Below are 23,786 nucleotides of genomic sequence, written 5' to 3'. Positions count from 1 at the left end.
AGCTTTCCACTCAGCTCTGCAAAGAACAATGTTGTCCCCATATTGCCGTGTATCCCTGGATGTCCTGACAGCAGAGATATCTCTCTGTAGCACTGAGGCACAGTCATTGGAGGTTGGAGCTCTGTTGCTGTCATCTCTGCTGTCCTTTTGGTTGGAGGTGACTTCTCTGTGGCACAGCTGCCAGGCTTGTCCTTTGGTAAAGCAAGTCCTTTTTGTATCTGGAGGCTGCTGCTGAAGATGTCATACAGAAAGCAAGAGTTATAAGGGTGATGAGAGCAGGAGGATGGTGAGAAAAAGAAACAATCAGCTCATTAGAGAGAAGAGCTTGGGGGAAGGATGGAAAAGGGGAAGTGAAAGATTTATGTGGAAGAGAGAAGCAATACTTTTTTACAGCGGTACGCTGTAGAAAAAAGAAAGTCACAGGCAAGAGGGGAAGAAAAGGGAGATGATAGGAAAAAATAGGGAAAAATGGAAAAAATCCAGAAGGCAGAACTGACTAGAAAGGCAGAGAGAAAAGAACAAGACATATGGTGGAACTCCGAATGAGGCAGGAAGATAACATTTTTGCTAAATTAGAATATGGGGATGATGGATGATAATAAATAGGCAAAGTCTGAGAGAAAACAGCAGAATACAGAGAAGAACAAGTAATGAGCAGGATAAAACACTGTGAGTTCACCCACGGTGCATTTCGAACATCAGAACTGGGGTAAATCTCCACAATCATCTGATCAGGGAACCAGATCCTGTCCAGTAAGAATTAAGCGCAACTTTGTTTTGTGTCTGAATAATCACTGTTGTGTTTCTTTCTCCACAGTTGACAGACCTGTCAGAGTGTATGCAGATGGGATATTTGACCTCTTCCACTCTGGCCATGCTAGAGCTCTTATGCAAGCCAAAACCCTCTTCCCAAATAGCTACTTACTAGTAGGAGGTAAGATCAGAGTTATTTATTGCACTGGATTTTTCCTTCTGTGCTTCAGTATCAGAGAGTTATTGCTGTGCTCGCACCCCCAGCTGTTTATACACTATGACTTTGAATGCTACTTTCACTCTGGGGGCTTTCTATAGGTGATTTGCCTTGAATTATGTCTTACAATTGCATCAATTAAAGTAAAAGTCAAATTCTGCTCTAAGCAGCATAGGCACAATTCCCATTCTAGTTGAAGCAGGTGCCTGCATGACTCTGAGCTTAGAATAGCTCCATATGAATAATTTACCTTTTCTAGTTATTCGCTCAGAATTGTTCAAAGATGGAGATGAGTGAATGAGATCAACCGTTCATTTATTTCTGGCTCCTCGGTCCCTTCACCAGCCAGGCACAGCCCACGTCCCCTGGCTGCCAGGTCAGTACTGCGTGTGCAGACCCAGCCTTCAACATCATCAGAGAAGCTAATTCCAGCCTGTTATCACTGGAGACCCAAATGTAGGTCACGATTTGAAGGTAGTTTTCAGCTCACAACGGTCCCGGGGCAGGTTACTTTGTTATCATTGTATTTTGCTGTGAATATCATCTTCTTTTTTTTTTTTTTTCTTTTTTTTTTCTTTTCTGTGCAGCTGGCTAACAGCTGTTCAGCAGTTGGTAGGTGCCTGAGGAGTCACCGGAGGGTGGCTGTGTCCTGCCTGGCTGGCTCTGCAAGCCCTGCTCTCGTGAGGCCTCATAAACATGCATTTTGGTTCCACTTTCCCTGCACCTCTGGGGCTGAGATATGCCTCACATAAACACGTCACAGCAGCATTCAGCTGCTCAAATGCTTACAGCAGTGATGATAAAGCGAATGTGAATACAACCTTCAGACACTTTATAAGATGCATTTTTTTGCACCTTTGTCTCAAATCAATTGAGGGGGTGGGAAGGAGGAAAGAGCCAGTAAGAGAAAAAGCAAAAATCTCCTTATAAACACACTTTTTGGTTTTACTCTTAAGTTTATGAATTGTGGTAATTCCCATGGAGCTTCCTGGGAGGGAAAGGAGATATCCCTTTGTTATAAAGGAAACATTTAGTTAGGACTCTCTTGTTTTCTGGCTGAGCCAGATGATAGCTTGCAGAAGAAGCTAGTGGAGGTGCAAGACCGTGAGCTTTATAAAAAAAATAATGCAAGTTATGTAGGTTTTGTTGTTCCTTTTAAAGAAGTGGGGGGTGTTCCAGATCAGGGAAGGAGCTCTGGGGCAAAAGCCTGGCTCCTTTGAAATTCATGGCATAGCTTCACTTTGCCCTTATTTCTGGAGTGAAGGACAAAGCAGCCAGCACTCATCAGCACCTCTTCCCAGCAAGGCACTCTGCATCTTAGCATGTTTAAAAAATGGGCACCTTTCCACGCCCACATACAATTTGTGCTGCAAAAGCACTGGTGTCATGTGTGTTTGTGGGCACCACAACCGACACCTTTTACTTCTCGTTGTGAAGACAAGTATTTGGAGCTAACAATTTTTTTTTTAATAGATATTTATACCTTCCCAAATCAGTCATTAGAGCAGGATGACAGAATCAAAAGGAAACACAGAGATACTGTGTCTGCACTGTCCATGAAAAAACAGTAATCAAGAAACGAAATCAAACCTTTATATGGAATTTGAGCAAAAATTACTATTTTCCAATAATTTTAGTAGACCCTTTCTTCCAGGCGACGGTAGCTTTAAGATGACATAAAGGCTGTAAATAAATATAAATACAATCTCAGAAGGGATCTTTCTACTGAAAATGCTTTGATCTCCATTAAATTTCTTATCAGCAGGCATCAAAAAAATCACATAATAGGATAGAGTAGCATTTTGCTAGCTGAAATTCACATGTATATTATTATCTGGCTTTAAAGTTTGCACAAACTCCAGGGCTGTCTAAGCCTTCCTACATTTTTCCTGCTTTAAAGGTCCTTAACGACCATCACAGCAAGACCATCCATTTTATATCTCCAAAAAAAAAGACTGCATCTTTGCCAGTGTCTTGCTTGGTAGGTTGATGTTTTCAAATTAGAAAAAAGCAGCAGCTGTAGGGCTACTCTCACACTTCCCTGCAGCACTAATAATGTTGCATTTATCATTTGTCAAGTATATTTATTATTTGTGCCAGTGTCGCAGACAAGTGAGATCCAAAGGCATAGGTTTGACCTGTGGTGAAGGACAACCCCTCTCAACCCAGCTCTAAATGAGTATCACATTATTCCATGTGGGGCGGCAAATGACTATCGTAGCGGTAATATTGGACAGAGTTACAGTTGTGGGGACAGGCCATTATGTTTTATGTGACGTTATGTGGGTAGAAAGATAATACCTAACTTTTATAGTCCTTCAGTATCATGGGTGTTGCTTCCACTCATTTTAAAAGCACTGTGACAAAGTATTGGTACATCCAGAGTTAAAAATGCAGGATTTCTGGACCTGCTCATTCCATGGTTTCTCCCAGGCCTTTCCATGGGGCTTCCTTCTGTGATTTCCCATTTGAACATGGCACAAGCCTTACTTCTCTTCCTATGAAACCTGCTGAACTTGGAGACAGATTCCTATAAAATCTGCCATGACCTGTTTTCCATCAGTATTTATTTAGGGAGAAACTGTTCTGCTATGATTTAAGGCTTTGTTGCCAAATTCATCCTTCAGAGTGTTGTTTACATAGGAACAAAAAGCAGGAACAGGAGGCCCAGACAGGCTGAGGGATCTCCATCTCTGGAAACTCAGCTGGACATGGCTCTGAGCAACCTGCTGTAGTTGGCCCTGCTGTGAGGGGGCAACTATTAGCTAAGCTAATAACTTGGTGCTTATTGGAATTATCAGGAAATAATCAACTGCTGTGAGGAGGTGGGGGTTGGATTAGGTGATGTCCAGTGGAGCCTCAACTGGTTTGTGATACATGAAGTTGGCGAGCACTCTGTGATTGCCGACCACTGCACTTTTTGATTGTTTTTAAAGCATTGACCATCACCCCTGAAATTTCACAGCCTGTGAAATCCCCACTTACAGTGGGATTGAATTACCTCAACACATGGATACGGTACCGCTTGAGATGTCTTACAATATCTCACTGGGGCTCTGGTTGCAGCTCCAGAAAGCGAAGGGTCTCTCTATGGTTGTACCTGCCAGCCCCGAGCAGAACTCCTAGATGGCCTGGAGCACCCCAAAATTAGCTAAGCTAATAAGTAGGTGCTTATTGGAATTATCAGGAAATAATCAACTGCTGGTTGTGCTAATTCTACTGTCGAGCCATTTTGTTAATACTTCCATATTTTAGTTTGCAGTGATGATTTAACACATAAATTCAAAGGCTTCACTGTGATGAATGAAACTGAGCGATATGAAGCCCTCAGACACTGTCGTTACGTGGATGAGGTCATCAGAGATGCACCCTGGACACTGACACCTGAGTTCCTTGAAAAACATAAGGTACATTCTTCCCCTTATCCCTTCCTCCTTTCTCCCTTGTAGACTGACAGTTGAGAATAAACAGCAAGTCTGTAAAATTTTATTAGCTGGAGCCAATTATTTAATTCAGTTAATTCCAGTCACTGAAATTAGGTACATGGCATTGCTTGCCTCCATCTTTGTCAGAAAATGTTGTATTTGTCTTGCCTTTTTTTCTCAATATGCTGAGATGATTGTTGTAGTGGTATTTGCGAATGGCAAAATAACACTGAAGAGTTATTCACAAATTGACTTTCAGGAAAGGAGATCATGAACCATCAAGTTATCACATAGTGACTAAAGTCCTGTTAAAGTTCTGAATTAAAGGCACAGCTCTTATTAATGTCAACAGGTGCAATGACTGGCCAGAAATACGTAAAAATGTCATGTGTCCTCTAAAAGGCAGGATACAATTTATTACATGCTACTGACTGGCTTGCAATATATATAAATCTTAACAAAGGCATAATTAACTAGGATGTATTTTAGTGTCCACATCACTGGGTGATGAAAGGACAGCATGACAGTACTAGGTACACACAGCCCTAAGGAGGCAGAATCAATAATCCTGCCTCCATGGTTTTGAAAGCCAAGGCTTTGCCACTTGACTTTGCTCTTCCAGTAGCAGCAAAAGCAGGAATGAGTGTCTCGGGTTTTCTACAGACTATCACATAGAGCCAGCGAAAGCGATGTGTTAATGGCAGTGCTTCTGGAGACAAGCTTGCTGTTCTTTCATAATTGATCATACAACACAACAGTTGTAGGCCTAAATCTAGTGCAATATTCTAGGTGATGGCTTTAGGATGAGAATGTCAAAAGCAAATCAGCTGAAGTCGAGAAAAGAGATGATCCTCCACAGCGACCCCCCACTGAACCAAAATTCAGTGATGGTGGCATGTGATTCTTCTTCTGTTCACTGGCAGATTGACTTTGTAGCCCACGATGACATCCCGTACTCCTCCGCTGGCTCGGATGATGTATACAAACACATAAAGGAGGCAGGTAAGGGCAACTTTGCATTTTTAGCACCTTCCTTTACAGCCTCAGCTCAAATTCTTTTACTGCCTTTTGACCACAACTGCTGGGAGAGAAGCAGTAGAGATATCACGTTCTCTTACACCCTAATGGTAGGTATGGCTGACTTCAGCAGAAAGATTCTTTCTAAAACCACAAAGGATGTCCTTGGCTGAATTCCTGACATGACCCCCAGGAAACCATTCAGACCTGTCATGAAAGAGTCCCATCTGGGTTTTTAAAACAATGTTAGGGTGCTCAACTAAGAGCTTCAAATGGATGAAAATGAGTTCAGTTCCCACAGCAGGCCAACCAGCTTCAGTGGTTTGTTGATAACGGCAAACTGATGACTCCTTGACCCAGCCCAGTCCTGAATACGGGCAAGCACAGACAGCCTTTGGGAGTCATTAGGACCCCCTGCTGATATGCAGTGAGTGTTCCTTTCACTACACTGGCAGAGGTTTTAAATCAGTACCAGAGTAATTCATTTGCCGTGACTGTTTAGCAGTTTGTTTGACTACCATATTACATTGAACACGAACATGCTGAAGTCATCAGGAGTTTGTATCTCTTCCGTTCAAGGAAGCTGAATTAAATCTGAGTAGATAATGTTAAGCCACTGTTTGCCAGCAGCAGCTATCCTAACACAGTGAAGAGTGCGGGAGGAGGAACTGATCATACCTTTCTTTTCCTGCTCCCTGGAGGTGCTGCTTTGAACCCTGGCGAGTCCATCCTCTTCCTGGTCTACATAAACATATATATCGGAGGCTTAAAAAAATTCCAGAGCGAATCTGCCTGATGGTAATTTGTCATGCAAAGTGACCTTCTCAAGCTATACAATGACAGCAGTAGACCAGGTATTGACCTGAGCTGAAAGAATAAGCTTTTTATAGCAGCAGTTCCTCATCTTTTTCCACTTGCAAACCTCACTGGGGTGTCAGACTCACAACTCTCCTTTGGGAACTGCTGTTCTACGGTTTCAGAGCCAGCACCAGCTTACTTCACTAGGCAATGGAACAAAGGTACCTCTGGTAAGGGCGGGACACCAGGGGACATACAGCATACGTGCTGGACAGGCAGCTGTTTTGCTTTTCTTCCGTAAAGTGCTGAGTGCACAGGACAACATGACAGGAGCCCTTGGTGTCACCGCATTGTTACCAGACTGAGCTGGAGAGAGCCCAAACCCAGCACATCCTTCTCTGCTGTTGCTGGGCACACATGTCCTGACAAGAAATTTACACTTTGCAGAATAGAGTACGGACTTACAGCTTCAGGGACTTGTGGTCTGTCCTGTGTGCCTGTCGCGGCAAGATGCTGGAAAAGCGACTTCGGTCATGTATGGCTGAATTTTGTTACATATCAACTGGGAATAATGTTACCTTATTTGTGAAGAGTTTTGGGAGTTAGTGCTGTAATAGTCCTAACGGTCCAGAACAGCATTATTGTGATAATGAATTTCCCCTTTTTCCTAGGGGGGTTTATTTTAAATAGACCAATGCTGTGGATGCATTTGTGCACTTTCCTTAGTGCCAGTACTCCCATTTTCCTACATCAGGTTGTTGGGGAGCAGAGAAGCAGATGGGAACTGTGGAGCTCCTTGTGTAGACTCCCACAGGCTCCCATTTCCCCAGTGCCTTCAGTGGGTGGGAGGGCGTATGGACAACGGTGATCTGGGTGACAGTGCACTGACTAAACCTCTGCACATTTATGAACAATTAGTTTGGAAAATATGAATCAGTCCAACACACGAAGCATACGAAAGCAAAATCAGTGACTAAACGTAACATTCTCATACATGGGTTTGTGCATCTACTTGAAAACACTTCAGCTTTTGGCTTAGCAAGGGTAGGGTTTGGATTTTGTTCATGTATTCTTGTAGCTCCTATCTATAAAGGCTTCTGGCTCAAAGTGGGTTTTGCTGCTTCCAAAAATAGTTTCCTGAGTGACTGCTGCAAGCCTGAAAAGCATGATCAGGGAAACCTCTCTGCTTGTGATTAAAATAATCTATTTTTTAGCAGACTATTAATTAGAGATCAGAAAGAAAAAAATATCACATAGCATTTAGTCACAAGAGGCTGCTAAGCTGCTTGATTCCTTCTCCAGATCCTTTTCTAGCCCTGGGAAATTAACTAGTAATGCCTGCCTGCTTCAAGTGAACACATGAGGATTAATTTGCCAGTAGCTATAGCTCCCTTTTAAGACAAAGCACTACTTTTTTTTTGCAAAACTGTTTCCAGTCTTATCTCACAATACTCTCTCATCAGCAGCTCAATGTTGTAATTACGTCTAAGTGATAGTAGTAATTTTTTGTAGCCCTAAATAACTACTGAACCAAGGTGTGCTAGCACTCTGCTACTATTTATTGACTTTATGACTTGCTTTAACAGCTCGAGTGATCCTGTCTTGATGAGGAGCAATTAAAAAGCAATATATTACTCAGGTTAATAAATGGCCAGTTTTATTAGAGATGGATCTGTCAGAACAGGAAGAGTGGTTATGCACCCACTGACATGGCCAGGGGGACGTGAAACAGGGGCTGTGGAGGCTGATACCCTGGTTTGTTCGCACTACCATTACGCTTCATCTTCCCACTACAAGCACCTCTAGGGTTTTTTCCAGTTATTGTATCGCATCTTTTACCTGAAGGTGCTTCATGGCTTTGGCCAAGGACAGAGGCTGCTCCGTTTTACGCAGCAGAACAAAGCTAACCCCCCCGCTCCTCTACACGACATGAAACAAGGGCTGTGCTTACAGAAAGAACTGCTCAGTGAATTGCCACAACTGCGAGGTTTTGCCTTCCTGGCTCGGGTGTCCCCACCAGCCTAACAACTTCCACATCGCAGCTGACACTGTAAAGAGGGCAAGTTTTAGCCTTTCTGAAGACTTGAGGAGAAATGAATTGTATAGCAACCTAGTGCCTTCTTTAAGCTCACACAAGAACAACAGGAAAGATCTGGGAATAAAATGGGCAGGATTGCAAGTCTCTTACCTTTGGTCAGGCATTTTTGTGTTCATCCTCAGCTACCTGCCGCAGTGCCTGGTCCTGCCGTGCTTTCTCAGCGGGCTCTCTTTTCCCACTTTGCTCAGGAATGTTCGTACCAACGCAGAGAACCGAAGGTATTTCCACATCGGATATCATCACAAGGATTGTCCGGGACTACGATGTGTACGCCCGGCGCAACCTCCAACGAGGATACACCGCCAAAGAGCTGAATGTTAGTTTTATAAATGTAAGTACACTGATCTGCATTTGCTTCTGAAACGCTCTCTCCTAGGACCCTGAACGTCGAGTAAAGGTTAAGAAAGGATATCTTCATGGAACATGGAATAGTTTGGGTTGGAAGGGACCTTTAAAGGTCATCTAGTCCAACCCCCCCTGCAATAAGCAGGGACATCTTCAACTAGATCAGGCTGCTCAGAGCCCCGTCCAGCCTGACCTGGAATGTTTCCAGCGATGGGGCATCTACCACCTCACTGGGCAACCTGTGCCAGGGTTTCACCACCCTCATTGTAAAAATTTTTCTGCCTCGTCTAGTCTAAATCTACCTTCTTTTAGTTTAAAGCCATTACCCCTTGTCCTATTGCAACAGGCCCTCCCCATCTTTCTTATAATCATAGAATCATAGAACAGAATCATTCCTCCTGCTGCTTTTAAATTAGCTGGGAAGAACTTAATTTAAAAGAAACTGGTAAGCTGAGGGTAGTTTTAATTGCTCCAGTTAATTAGCAGCTTCATTTCCATCTTATGCTTTCACTTTGTAACAAAGCTGCTGTGACTTAATGACACACTAGGACGGAGCTGCCACCCCCCCCGGCTTCTCAGCAACTCACCCAATACACGATTTCTTTCTCTATTCCCATTGTGAGAAGGCAGCACAGAGAGCAAAGACTTTGATATCCAAACTTTGTCTACAACACAACAGGATAAAAACCAAAACAGCTGAGCAGTGAGATTACTAAAGGAGGCTAAAATGGTTTTCAAAAGACAAGGAAGTGTGTTAGGAAGCTCATACACAAATGATGCTGAAGAGATGAAGGAGCCACAACAGGCAGGGCAAGAGCACCATTTGAAAGGATGGCTCAGAAAAATGTAGCAACTCAAATTATTCAGTTTCCATGTACAGAACCTTACTCTCCAGTAGGGAGTAAACATTTAACAGAAATGAAAGTTTACTTTCCTTCATTTTCTGTTTCAAGTCTTAACTTAAAGCCTCAAGATAAGCCACATTGCTGACGTCTTCCCTGTGATTGGACTGGCTCTCAGGATGACTTACCCCTGTTTCCCTGGAACTGGGAAACCCCTGTGTGAAGGACTGAATTGTGTCATTTCATGAGGGTTTTGTTTACTTGTTTCTTATTTTAAAGTCTGGCAGATAAATCACAGATCACAGGGCATAAATATTTATTTCACTGTGCTTTTTTTCAGTCTTTACAAAATCTCTAAAAAAAATCCTGCTTGTAAGTAGTCTACCTAGAAGGATCACTATTGCTAATGTCCCTTAAATTAAGGCCTGCTGGATGCCTTAGGGGTTCTCAAATTTGTCCTTTAGAGACTCTGATGTTAAGAGCTGTTGCATAAGGTATACTTCCCCCAGTCACAAGACAATGATATATCCTGAAAGTCCTCCTGGCATTTGGTTATTTAGCTTATAGTAATTTCAATGCAGAAATACTAATTTGTACCAGAGGCTGTTTGTGTTTCAAAGTAAAAAAACGTAGGATTTCATCAAGACAGAAAAGCACTGGGTTCCTTGTTAAAGGAAAAGCTCTTTGGTCACCGATTAGGTGCAAAGTGAGTTCAGTTTCTTTGGACCTTGAGGATTTTGTTTGGCCTTGTGGCCTGCAAAGACGGTTCTTCTAGCAATTCATAAGCTAGAATAAAACCCACCTCAGCACTAAAAAGTATGTTTTAAAAGTAAATTCAAGTGCCCAATAAATGAAGTTCACAGGAAATTAAAAGCCAATAGTGCTCTGTGCTTCCACAGAGACCATTACACCTTCAGGGGCACAGCATTAGTTTGCAGTGTGTCCTGTATGTCCGAGGTGCACAGGAGCATTTCAGGACAAAAGCCCTTTAACCCTCAAGTATTTTAGAGGTTTGGCCCGACATTAGCCCCCTTTTGTTGTTTTCTCTGTCCCTCTGTATTCTGTGTGACTTTCCAATTAGGAGTTTGCTCTCTTTTCTATCAAGTCTGCTGGCCACAAGCCGCTGGCCTACGCACATCATTCTGTTGCAGCCAGAAGCTCCTGTATGAGCCAGGCTTGGAGGTGAAGAGAATATTCCTTCTGCTCTGCAGAAATCCAACCAAAGAGACATTTTGGTCCCAGTTATCATCCCGACTGGCAAGTCAGCAGTGGGCTGTGTTTGCTCAGAAACCCAGGGACATTTGCCTTTTGCTTAAGTTTGAGCTGTTAATTTCTCACTTGTATCCTTCACAAGATTCATATGATTTTCAAAGGGCATTCAGTTTGAAAATATGGGAAGATTCATGTAGTGGATTAAACACAGTGATCACGCAAGACAGTCTGTTCAATATGGACCTTCTGCACTTCATTCCACAAATGTTAAATTTGCAGTTATAAAAATAATGTGGCAATAGTTACCCAAGGCCATATGTATTAGGATACATTAATGCAATTTTTGTTCTTCTCAGCTGTCAGTGGCTAATTATTTCCAAGTCCCTATATATTAATCTCTGTCCACACTTTTAAAACAGGAGAAGAAATACCGCTTTCAAAACCAAGTGGACAAAATGAAAGAAAAAGTCAAGAATGTGGAGGAAAAATCAAAAGAATTTGTTTACAAGGTGGAAGAGAAGAGCCATGACCTCATTCAGAAATGGGAAGAAAAGTCCAGGGAATTTATTGGCAACTTTTTAGAGCTGTTTGGACCCGACGGAGCGTGGGTAGGTATTCTACCATCCCAGGAAATCTGAGTAGTTTTTATTTATCTTCTGTAATGCAGATCAAGAGCAGATTCTTTTGCTGCAGTCTTTGTTTTGAAAGACAGCACAGTAGGATAATGCCAAACCTGCTTGCTGAATCTAATAAGGCATGCCAATACTGCAGCGGGAGGACTTCCCACTTCTGGCTGTTGCTTCTTTGGGATAATTTTTGTCTTTTGTGAAGGTGTAATGCTGAATGTGATACTGCATTCAGCAGAGCTGCACAACAGCAACACACGAGCAAACAGGCTAATATAGCCGATTCTCCCCATTAGCACTAAATGAGACCACATGGACATCGGGGAGGAATTACAGACTGAAGGTGGTGAGGGAAACAGGGACACTGACAAGTTTTTTGGTAGTTCTCTTCATGCTCTGTACTCAGCAGTAGAAGATGACAGCTTCCTAACTTTAAAAATTACTGATTTAAAGTTCCAAGAAATGATTTTACATGTTGAGTGTCCAGGCTCATCTAAATGACTGCAGGGAAGGCTCAGGTGGAACTGAAGCACTTTTGAAGCTCTCCTCAGTACCTGCTGGCTCCACAGAGCCCATTTACCAAAGGTCCCCAGGTGCCTCAGACAGGCAGTTGAGAGTCTGTAACAGCACCCTTCTGGGGAGAAGCCCCAGGGCCTTACCTGCCCAAACCAAAGTCATGCACTGAGTTAGTGGGGAGTTGGTGACACTTCCGAGCCCCAAGAGTCCTGCCCCCCATCTTTCAGTTTGGATAGCTTGCCAAACCTTGAGAAGCTTTGTTTTCTTGTACTACTGCCCTTTGCTACACTGAAACAGGTAGCAAAGCTTAATTTGAATGTAAAAGCTAACCATTTGTTCGAACAGACCTTAGACCGGTTCCAGTTGGGAGTCAGTCCCTTTCCAACAAGATCTATGCAGAGCTGTGTGCTGGTGAAAGCCCAGGCCCCAGCCAGACCCTCCAGTAGAGGCATCATCTCAGACGTGCTGCTCTAGTTGCAAGCTCTGAGCAAAGCTTTTGCTGGGTTCAAGGAAACGTGAGCAAGCACAGAGGAGAGCAGCGAGTAACGCAGGGTGAACTGAGGGGAGCAGAGTAAGAGCTAGACAAATAATCCCCCAGAACAGCAGGATGCTTCAGAGGTGCCTTTTCAGACCGTGGCGTGCAGACACTCGGGCAGCTCCCTCCTCACTTGACAGCAAAGCCTTTGCGAGAGGCTTGTGCAAGGCTTTAACTGCTCACGGATTACAGTTTGAGGCAAAAAGACAGAAAACACAGTTTAGGACTAGCATGAAGCAGATAACTATTGGAACTCTCATCTTTTCTGTGCCATGATTTGCCGTATTGATGACCACTCAGTTGAGAAAAGCCTAAAATTAGGCTGTGAAGGCTTCAGAACAGAGACTGCATCTTTATAATTTACTTACAGCTACGTCTGTCCCATGCAAAGGCAGGTGCTCTCTGAATAACACCGATCCCAGCCATACAAACAAATAGCTTATTTAGCAGTTTGTTAATTGACAGTATCATCTTCCTTGGGGAGGGGAAGAGGTTAAACTCTTCTAACGAAGAGCTCAGGTTTACCTGCATTGACCACAGCCGCATGAAGAATGCTTCCTCTGCAAGTTACTCTCCGTGGAGCTTGGCGAGTATTCCCCGTGTGGGATGGTCCTGTGGCCACAGCTGCTGAAGAAATGAAACTAATGCTAACGGAGCACGTGAAACCCACGGTGGGGTGAGATGAGTTTGGCTGCGTGGAGAGAGGAAACGAATTTCAAAGCCTTGATCCCATTACGTGGCTCTGCCCACTCAACACTGCGCACTGATGGCATTTTTTAAAAACCCTGTGCTGATAAAAGATTTTACTAAATGCAAGTAGACAAAAACTGCTCTGCAAAGGTCGTTGTGGGGAGAGGCAGGGGTGGGGGTGGCCTCCTGTTTACTCAGTTAGTGTCCCAGCCACGGAGCAGAAAATTCTGGTGCAACCACAGGAGACCTTTGCTAAGTACAAGAGTGAAATCTCCTTGCAGTGTGGCAGGGAAAGCGTCAGTGACAGCGAGCTGAGAGGTGGTGTGGCTTTTTTGAAAGCAGTGTGAGCCTTGCAACAAGAAAGACTTTTAAAATAATGATAACTTGCTATTAGTGTCAAAACTGTTATTAACATTAATTTGCCTTATCACTGTTAGTTAGATGTTGCTTTTAATATTGACATTAAAAGTACAAGAATCCTTATGGGCATGCTAGATTCCTAGATCAGTAATTTGCATGCCATTAATATGCTATTATTATTTCACAAATAATTATTATAGTATGTTTTATGCTAGCATCAATTTTCTAGAAGTAAGGGCTATGTAACCCACAAAAAAAATGCCTATTTGTGAAAAAGGTCAAAGTGTCAGTTTCCAAATGTCAAGATGTCTATAATTCATTGCCAATTTTGCCCACCTGTGCAATCCCCTGTATGCATTTTTTTCCTGTGAGAGAGTCACAGAGGTGTCAGAAACCACAATTAATGTGGCATGAAACTTTTGTCCTGGCTTGAGAGAGGACCACTGTGCAGCCCTCATGGTAGAGACGCTGCTCCACAGATATGGAAAGCAGCAGGGCTCATTCCACCTCCTTTTGAACATACAAGCAGGCAGCTGCGCTTGAGAAATCGAGACTCACAGGGCAGGGTTTCCCTGCCAGTGTCCCTCTGGGAGGAGACGAGGTGTCCCTCCAAAGGGCCCGTTTCCCTCTACTCGATGCACAGATGGAGTGGGGGATGGCTGCTCTCGGAAACAGCTGCATCACCTCAGACATCAGCTGGGGCTCAGATAAATCTTACAGGTTGCAATTAGAACCCAGGGCCGGCGTTTAGGTCACACCATGTGTCTGCAGCCTGGACCTCAGCACAGCCTTGAAAGTCTGCAGAAAGCAGCCGTCCACCGTAACGCCCAACTGGCACTTGTTTTGTAAAGCAAAGGAGTATCAACGTGTAGGCAATAAAATTCCAAAATAGGCAAATGTTTTTGCCCAGTAGCAAGTGTGCTAAAAGCAAAGCGTTATCTCCTGAAACTGGTTGGGTGTACCTGAATTTTCTTGAACCAAGGCTTTGACGTTCTTTTCCTGCCTCTGGTAAAGGTCCGGAGCCCACCCAGCCTTGTCTAACACTACAGCACTTCGAGGAAACCATTAACCCTCCCCGAGTTAGGAAGACCTTGCCTGTGAAGGACATGACTTACTGACCCTGCTAGAGCACAGCTGGAGGGGAAGAGTCATTCTGGGGGCAGGTGAATTACACCATCTCCTCCTCCTCCTGCAGCAGTTGTGGTTGTAGCCAGCAGCCTGGTGGCTAAAGCACTAATGCAGGAGGCAATTCGGACTGGGTGGGCACTTACCCCGCTGAAGGTGTGAGTGCACCAGCCTGTTCCAGCAACAAACTCTGCTGAAGCAGGTGTCCTACAGCCTGGCTGAGGGCCTTAGCAGGAAGGTGGGGTTCTCCTTTCCATCCCTGGTCCATGTGGCCCAAGGAACAGTCAAGTAGCTCCTGCCACACAGGATACCAGCCAAGCTGGGCCACTTTGATCTCCCCCAGCGCCGGTATCACGCCACCGTGAAGCAGTGCAACGTCACTGAGCTTTTCGGAGTGGCTGGTAAGGCAGCGAGGGCAGGAGGGAGTCAAAGTGTTTTGCTTGGCCAGGAAAAAGATATTTCATATCAAACATTTTTTTTTGTTGGGGGTTATCGTCAAGCAAGAGGATGAAACAGACTAAGTCAAGCCAACAGAACCTCAATTTCTGTGATGTAAAGAGAAATTTTTCACTCCTACCACTGAATTTCAACAGGCTCCGGTGCTTTGCCAGCCTTGGTGACATTCCCACAGCTCTCAGCAGCAGAAACCCTCCCCCATCCAAATGCTTCCTGGCATCATTTATCAGGAGCAGCCACCATCTGCTAACTGTGGAGATTTTTAGGAAGTCTTGACTATTTTGGACCTAGCAGTAGTGTAAGTTACACGCTGTGTAACAGTTCCAGACAGGAACCGTTCTGTCATTCTGCACTGCAGCAATATCCAGCCTCTAAAACTAAGTTAACAAAGGCCAGTGTGATAAGAGCTATAAATTGGGTGAGGGAGCTCGCAGAGGAACAGTTAAGTGTGGTATTTCTGCTTGATTGTTAAGCCCCAGGATTAGCAGATACCAGAAACCTGATAGGAAAACCTAGCATCTGCCCCTCCGCTGGCCAGGAATACTGAGTTTCAAAGAGGGGGAGGAAGAGCAAGACGGGCAGCCACGTGCTCCTTGGCTGGGAGGAGGGTCATCACAGAGCAGAGAGGAAAGGGGAGGAGGAACAAAGTGAAAAGTCAAGCTGAGAAAATCTGTGGACTGCAGCTGCCCAAGCAGGCAAACCCAGAATACATTCTGCACAAGTATTTTGCTCTCAGACCTGGGCGGCAACTTAACTTTGTCCGGGCTGGTTCTTCCGTTCCAGCCGAGCATCACCGACGATCCGACCCTCAGTACTCCAGCCAAGGTTGAGACTTCTTGTTCCCCATCCCCAGAAGGAGCAGCAAGGAACTCACATTTGGCATTTTCCACGTGAAGCCTGCAGCAGCTGCGCAGTACGTGCCAGATCGCCTGTAACCCAGCCCGGCAGCCTAACGCAAGACCACGTAGGCGCTAACAAGTAGCGGCACATGCCTTAGTGTAGCAGATTGCCTGACTCGAAGAGGTGGTCGCTTCCACCCCACCAGCTCTGGCAAGCCTTCACTCAGCTTTACAAAGCAAAAATGACAATAAAGCCCAAAGCAGAACATAGAGCCTTCACGTGTTTCTCTTTTCAACAAAGACACCCGAGTTCTGACATTCCCACCCCCAGTTTTGGGGTTTGGGTGGTGCATGCTCCAGGGAGCTGGGGAAGTGGCCGCCAGTATTCGGCAAACACTGGGCTGCCTCCCTTGAGAAGGGAAGGAGCCAAAAAAAAAAAAAAAGGCTGTGCTGGCCAGGAAGCTCAGCAGCAGATGGGTGGTCCATCCCAGCATGCTGAAAGGAAAAGGTCCTGGGAACAAGGAATGTTGGGATTTCGGTCAGAAAACTGACTTTTTTGAGATAAGAGCGTGACCAACACATACAAACAATCCAAAGGGAGTTCCCCCTAGCTGGCTTAGGACAATACACACAGCATTCTCACACTAGGGGCATCCAATCTAAGACAAATCCTTGCCATGTAAAAAACAGGTTATTGTGAGCACAGTAGAAGAGGCGAAGGCTACACGTGGGCTGGACTGGCCACACTTCAGAGCAGAAGTCTGTCCTCTGTCTCCCTGCTCTCTCCCCAGGGCAGAGGCACGGCGCGGCGCAGCCCCTGTCTGCCCACAGACATACCTTCCCCGCTGTGCGTTACTCAAAGAGCATCTTTTCACTTTGCTTTTGCAGAAGCAAATGTTCCAGGAACGAAGCGGCCGAATGCTCCAGGCTTTTTCGCCCCGGCAGAGCCCAAACAGCAGTCCTACGCGAGGCCGCTCTCCATCCCGCTCTCCATCTCCACCCTGGGTCTTCAATAAAGCCTCCCCTCCCTCTTCTCCAAAAGCTGCCTCTGCCTCCCTCAGCAGCATGAGTGAGGGAGATGAGGATGAAAAGTAAAACAAAGATCTATTTTTTTAACCATGAGACAGAAGAACAAGCTACGAACTCAACCACTGGATGGGGAGAAGCGTGAGGAACATCAGGGGTATCTCTGACAGCAGGGAACGTGCTCTGGGAGAAGATTTCGAAAACGGCCTGGAGCACAGCGAGGGAGATCTCAGGAAGAGCTTATCCCATCCCCACCCTCTGGCGGTGCCTGGAGGCCCAGCCAGCAGTGCTTGCCAGACACGGTACCGGGGACTGACAGAAAAACATACACCTTTGTGCAAGTTCCTGTCCATGCGTTGCTGCTTACGGCTGCTGTGGCCAGGCCAGGCTGGTGGGGAGCTCTGCACCAGGTGGGGCTGGCAGGAGGGGCCCGCTCGGCTCCTGATCCGGAACCCAGCACACAGTGACGGCTGTGGCCTGCGGATGGAGAATATGCAGTTGCACTGGATCCTGCTAACCTCGAGCTCTTCTGGCACGTGAAGGAATGGCATTGCTGCAGCAAATACATTCAGAAATGGGAAATAAAATTTTACCTTTTTTTTTTTTTGAATGAAATCTGCCCCAGACCCCAAACCATGCCAGCGAAATGGAGAGTTCTCCAGTTGAGTTGGCAGAAATCCATTTAATATACTCAACCTATTGAATGCTGCTTGTTGACCAAGCCTCTGTACGGGGCGTATGTAAAGAGTGAGGCTGTATTTGCTTTATCAAATCGCTCTCCGTGTTCCCAGTGCCTGAACAGCGACCTGATAACTTCTGTTTTGCTCCCCTGACTTTGCACTTTGGAGGCAAGAAAGTCAATGAGAAGACAGCCCTAGCTGGAATGTGTTGTTGTAGGAAATAGAGAGTTTGAAGACGTTGGTGATTTTTACTGGTGAATTCTAGAACACACATGTGGGATGCCAAGGTCTGGGGACGTGGCCTCCTAGGAAACCCTGCTGCTCCCAGCTACGAATCACCAAAGGACGAGCACAGGAGCGCTGCTGTCCTCACATGCTACTCATCAGCTGGTTAAACAAATTTCCCAAACTCTAAACAAGACGTGTTCACAGACACTCTGCTCCCGCAGGGGTCCTGAGGCTGTTCCTGTACCCTAATGTGGACAAAAAGCTGGAAAAAAACCAATGGAAACCTTTTAAACAGGATTAGGCATGGGGATTTTCTTTCTCCGTCCATGACCCCCGCGCAGCCCTAAGCAGAACCACAGAAAGGGTAGCGGGAGTGAAGCTTCCCCCTCCCCTCGATGCACTACCTGATCTCCTTCCAGCTTGGCAAAGCCAGAGCTGCTGCCGTACGGCTCCACCGTTCGGTCCTTCAGTTGGCACCTGGTGAGGTGGCTGCAGACCTGCAGGATTTCTGAGCATGGGGGACCCCCAGCCCCCAAGGGCTGCCCTGCCCCACAGCTCAGAAACCCGGCGGAAACACCCAGCCCACATCGCTGCGGCAGGGCTGTGAAGCAACGATGCGCTTTTGTCCCAAGGTTTGCCTGGCAAAGCCTGCCTCAGTGCACGGGCACGTTGGTGGCTCTCCATCCCAGTGCCAGGTTTGGTGCCAGGCCAGCAAGGTACAGGCTGCCGCTGCCTGCCTCTCCCACCAGCAGCCGGGCAGGCACAGGCCTCAGGCCACTGTGCCACTGCTGCCTGGAGCTGCAAACCCATGTGGACACACAGCCTGCTGCGGGCATTTGCTGGTTCTCTGCACAGGCAGCACAGGAAACACTGGGAGAGGGAAGGCTCTGAGCATTCCTCTTGGGAAAGAGCTGAAGGAACAAGACACCCGGGTGCCTGAGCACGCGGGCTGGTAGTACCTGCTGGCAGCTGTCCCCCCCCAGGCTACCGCCCTTACCTCACTGGGTGACCTAGTAGGCAAACTCCCGTCGCTCCTTCCCTACCAGGTGCTTCACCAGGCAGGGAAATTACAGACCCTTGTACCAGGCACCAAATAGACTCCACGCTCCGTTCATTCCCTACGGGTGTCATCCATTCCCCACTACGGGGTAACGGATTTTTGTTTGGGAACGCTTTGCCAGACACTTCTCCAACTACCACAAAACCGAGCACATCATACCTTGGGGCATGCTTTGTCCTCTGGAGTCAAGCTAGTTCCTTCTTCACAGAGCTGCAAAAAGATGAGCAGGGCACAGGGTGAACTACCGCTTTCACTAGGAAGTGTGAGGGGAGAGCCACAGCTAGTCCAGCTGCCGCCAGCTGTGCACCCGATGGCACGGTGCAATTAAGACCTTTCTCAGCCTTAGGCAACCTGTTACTGTAATTTCATACCTGGGTTGCACTTGTTAGTTTTTCTGATCCTTTGCAAGTCTTAAGTCTTCCCATCACAAACCACTCCTCCACCGCGGGAACCGTCTGCTCTCTACTGGTGCTGTTCATACGACGAGCCATGTCCAAATGCAATGGAGGTGGGCAGGTTTTTGTTCTTGGCTTTTACTGTTTGGTTTTTTTGTTTTAATTTCATAGCACTTAGTGTTCGGCAGCCCTCGTTCAGTGGTTTGAGTGGAAGACAGCGCCACAACTTGTAAATAGGAACTGGAGAAAAACTCGCCAGTGACCTCTTAACAGAAGGTGTTTCTCGGAGTCACAGGTGGCTATCCAGCGACAAAGCCATACACTGTACCAGACGTCCTTTCACATTTAGGATATCGATAAGCTGAAGCCTTTGCCCCGCTGGTACAGACACAAATACCCATGTGCTGTCTCCAGCAAACCAGAACCTCATTGCCTCTGGACACGTAGAGGGCAATTTTGCACTTCTGAGTCATGGTTGGGTTTTATTTTTCATGAGCGTTGCTTTAATTCAGTCCTATTTATTAGCCAAGCTCCACGGGAAAAATAAACAGCGTACAACAGATACTGCTGCCTCTCACCTTCATTTACAGCACCTTTGGACACATAAATACAAGGCCTGGCGTAGCCCCCACTGATGGCACAGTGCTTGCTGTCCCCATCCTTCGTACCCTAGGGCTTTACAACCCCACAAACGCCACTAGAGCGGCCTCTGCAGCCTGCCCCAAATCCCGCTGCTCCAGTCACTACTGCTGCGGTCGGCTCTGAGGGGATCGCCTCTCTCCTTGCCCTCGCTCACGTGTTTCTGGCTGCAAGGGAAAGGTGGGGAGACGCTGCCTCAGCTGGCAAGGCGCAGCCTCCGACACCAGCAAGTCTGAGCCCTCCCTTGCCCTCTGCCCCAGCGCAGTGGAATCAGGAGCCGCTATTTTAATTCTTACTTCTAAAGCAGAAGGAAAGAGGCAGTGCTTTTGCAGCCATCCTAGTTCTGCTTCTGAAAACCGTCCCCAGCAGCAGCAGCGGCTGCGATGCTCCTGTGTGCGCCAACGTGGCTTGCAGCTGTGCCGCAGTCCTGCACAACCGCAGCAGCAAACGTTAGCCACAGGGACAACTCTCGACGCCGGCCTTTGGACATTACTCTTCCTCCAGCTAAGTCAGTCTGATGCCTGAATGTTCCTGCTGCACTCTTTCCCTGTTGTCCTTTCTGTAAGAAAGGGATTATTACCGCAGCGGCTGTAGAAAAGATTTTTCTACATTATTTATTTATTGTCGGTCCAGCCTCAGGCAGGGCAGAGCCGAGCCAGCAGGCGCGGACTAAGCACTTCCCAGCTACGGTACTTTTAACTGCAGAATAAGAACAAATTTCCAAGTGATTTGGCATGGCAGAGAAACTATTTAAAGGCACAGGATCCACATCAAAACGCTGCCTGCTAATACAAGCTTTATCACTTAAGATGGATTTGGGGCTGTCCTGAGCAGCGTCTTGCATCACCTGGGAGATCACGAGCCATCCTCGTACGCTCCCAGGAGCGGGAAAGTCAGTCCGCCTGTCTGCAGCCCCGCTTCTGTTTCGCCACCGAGCTGCCTCCACAGCCCCGTGGTGCAGAGGCACCACGACTGACCCGACGCCTGCCCACAATCTCACCGCTTTTCAGGTGCCCGTTCTGCGCACAAATACCCCTGCGCTGCTGACAGCGCTCGGGGAAGGGACGACGGGGAGCCTTGTTCACACCAGGGACAACATGAGCCATCGCCAAGTCGGGCCCTCCCAGGCACGGTGACACAACGCAAGAGCTGTGGCACCCTGTGGCAGCTCCTCCCTCCGCTGCAAACAAGCGCCGTGTTAGACTTGGAGCAAACGTTAAGTCCTGTAGTATTTAATTTTGTAACTGGTATTTCATTGCACCATAGAAACCCTGAAAACACTCGCAAACAGCACGACTGGAGGTGGTTGGAAAGTCCCCACTGTAAATTCGTACGAGCTCGTATAAAACAGGCAGGAGAATGTTTGAAATGTGACTGAAGAAGCAGAGGTGATTTTCTGAAGCACAAGGCAGAGCTCTTGTGCCAGCGCTTGCGAAACATCTACAGTACTTCCTTGGCTTTAAATTCTTCCATCATTTAGGCATAAAATACAACATCGTGTAACCTCACTCACCAGGATGATTTAACTCAAAAGGCTCACAAAAGATAAATCAAACATTCAAAAAAACCCGATTATAATTTTTTGTGTGTATTAAAAATTATTTCCAAGTATTGTAAGGACACGATTCTCAAGAAAATATTTAGAATAGCACAAAACAGTTACTGACAGCTGGAAGTTGGACAAAGTTAACAATAGGAAATGAGCATTTCAAATAAAGCCGCAGAGGAATCCCGACTTCCTAAGGGGGCTGGCTCAGAGCTAGGACCATTTGTCAAGGATATGGCTGCAATAAATCCCTAGCCCATTCACAGAATCACAGGATGGTAGGGTTGGAAGGGACCTCTGGAGATCACCTAGCCCAACCCCCCTGCCAGAGCAGGGTCACCCAGAGCAGGTTGCACAGGAACGCGTCCAGGTGGGTTTGGAATGTCTCCAGAGACGGAGACTCCACCACCTCTCTGGGCAGCCTGTGCCAGTGCTCTGCCATCCTCAGGTAAAGAAGTTCCTCCTCATGTTTAGGTGGAACTTCCGATGCTCAAGTTTGTACCCGTTACCTCTTGTCCTGTCCCCGGGCACCACTGAAAAGAGCCTGGCCCCATCCTCCTGACACCCACCCTTTAGATTCTGCTGTCTCCTGAATGCCGCTGCTCTCCTTGCCCACCTAGCTTTCCCTTTCAGGTCTGTAGGTCATGCCACTGGAAATCACGCTGTTCATTTCCACCTTCCCCCCCCGAAAAGGCAGAGGTGACTTTGGCCTGGAGGCAGGACAGGCTTCACACCTTGCTCAACAAGTGGCCACAGACATAACGCTGCAAGAGAAACTACGAGACAACTGTAAAACAGCTCAAATCCAACACTGGTGGTGGCAGGTCCTTTACCTCCTTCCCCAGTCCAAAGCCTTCGCTAAACAAGGTGAAGCTGTTTAAATCCCCCTTGGCACATCTTTGGGGCTTTGCTTTCTCAACTGCAATCCTTGCTTTTCCACTCCAAAGTCTCAGGAGAATGACTTCTTCCAATGGAAGCTGCCTGGTGGGTCCCCAGTGCCGTGTCTTGTTTGGGTGCAGGGCAAACCCCCTCGGGAACAAGAAGGTGCCCTGAATCAACACGAAGCCCATCAACTCAGCTCAGCAGGAAGGAAGGGTCTGACACTACATCAAATTTGCTCTTAAAAACCCCAGGCAATAATAAACCATAATGGGAAAAGAGTCCTCTATGACAGCACATAATTAAGTAGCAGTTTCACTTGCATCTGGTGCAGGTGACCTCTGACCTCCTCCTAAAACAGGGATGAAAATGCACCCGAAAATGGACCTAGGGCTTTGCCTCTTGTGTGGAGACCCTTTCAGGCAGCAATCTCTCTTAAGAGCTCCTCTTCTGATCTTATTTTGAAGAGATATTTTTTTTCTCCTCTCAAAATACAACGCGTGTTCCCCAGCAGATGCACACGGATATTTTCTGGCCTTCTCTTTCTGCAGGGAAAGCCCCTTCCCGGTGCACGCGAGGAAGAGCGGCATTAGCATTTCTAACCCAAACGGAAATCAAGGCCACTGTGCCTCACAGCTCCGCCTGAGGGAGAGGAGACAGATACGGAGCAAAATAAAAACAGCTGAAAGCCTTCGGAAATGCATCTTCGCTGTGCTAATTGGGGAACGTGGGACCAAGGCTCCAGCAACAACTCAGGCTCTTCCTATGACAAGTCACCCTGCGGGATCTCCCGGCTGCGTGCAGCAGGCTCCCACGTTAAAACCAGCTCCTCAAAAAAAACCAAAACCAACCAAACAAAAAAAAAAACCCCACGCTTGAATTTCCCTGCCTTAGTAGTTACCCATGACCCGTTTATGGTTGGGCCAATGCCTTTCTTCAGTTCAAACGGTTCTTTCACGCTTGGTATCTCCATCCCTTTTCTCCAACAGCATCCATCCTTCCTTCAATGAGAAACAGTGAACTGCAAGTTCACGAGCTAAGTAAGGCAGTTTTGCCTTTCACACAAACCCAAGAGGCTGTTCCACGTACTGGGACGTGGCAAAATATAATCTGAAGATAAAGAGGCAAAACATAGTTAAGGAGAAAGTTACGCCTCTGGAAGGATCCCCCTCCTGAATTCTTCGCAAAAGGCAGTTTTACCCTACAAAAAGACAACTGTCCCCTAAAAGGATCAAAAGGTCACAGGGATTGATCCCAAATCTCTCTGGAAATACTTCATGGTCTGTGCTATACATGAAACAAGCAACCTCTGTGGAGTCACGAGGATTTGACTACTTACAACATTTTCCTCTCATCATTTTGGTAGCTCAGCTTTCTATTTACATTTAGGTTTTGGGTAAGTCTCATCTCCACAGGCAGGGGGGATTCCTTTTGCTGCCCAGCAAAGTATGTTAAATAACCACAGCACAGCCCGAAAAT

General features: G+C 46.6%; 1 protein-coding gene across 5 annotated transcripts in view; it reads left to right on the top strand.

The window, feature by feature from the left end:
- The window catches only part of PCYT1B (phosphate cytidylyltransferase 1B, choline), a 47,568-nt gene extending 25,788 nt beyond the window's left edge, over positions 1-21,780 (top strand). Inside the window, exons 3-8 of one of the 5 annotated variants that reach the window (XM_063343385.1) lie at positions 818-934; positions 4,226-4,377; positions 5,319-5,397; positions 8,431-8,639; positions 11,127-11,315; positions 16,743-21,780. In XM_063343385.1, coding sequence (XP_063199455.1) covers positions 818-934; positions 4,226-4,377; positions 5,319-5,397; positions 8,431-8,639; positions 11,127-11,315; positions 16,743-16,949 — 953 coding nt within the window. In that variant the 3' untranslated portion in view covers positions 16,950-21,780. Of the gene's footprint in view, positions 1-817; positions 935-4,225; positions 4,378-5,318; positions 5,398-8,430; positions 8,640-11,126; positions 11,316-15,798; positions 16,424-16,742 lie in introns of those variants that run through there. The other 4 variants (XM_063343394.1, XM_063343412.1, XM_063343404.1 and 1 more) reach the window with 4 other exon arrangements.
- Positions 21,781-23,786: the final 2,006 nt, after the last annotated feature.

The sequence above is a fragment of the Chroicocephalus ridibundus genome, chromosome 1, assembly GCF_963924245.1.
Source record: "Chroicocephalus ridibundus chromosome 1, bChrRid1.1, whole genome shotgun sequence".
Lineage (NCBI taxonomy): Eukaryota > Metazoa > Chordata > Aves > Charadriiformes > Laridae > Chroicocephalus > Chroicocephalus ridibundus.
The sequence above is the reverse complement of the archived record's forward strand: the minus strand, read 5'-3'. Positions and strand labels throughout refer to the sequence as shown.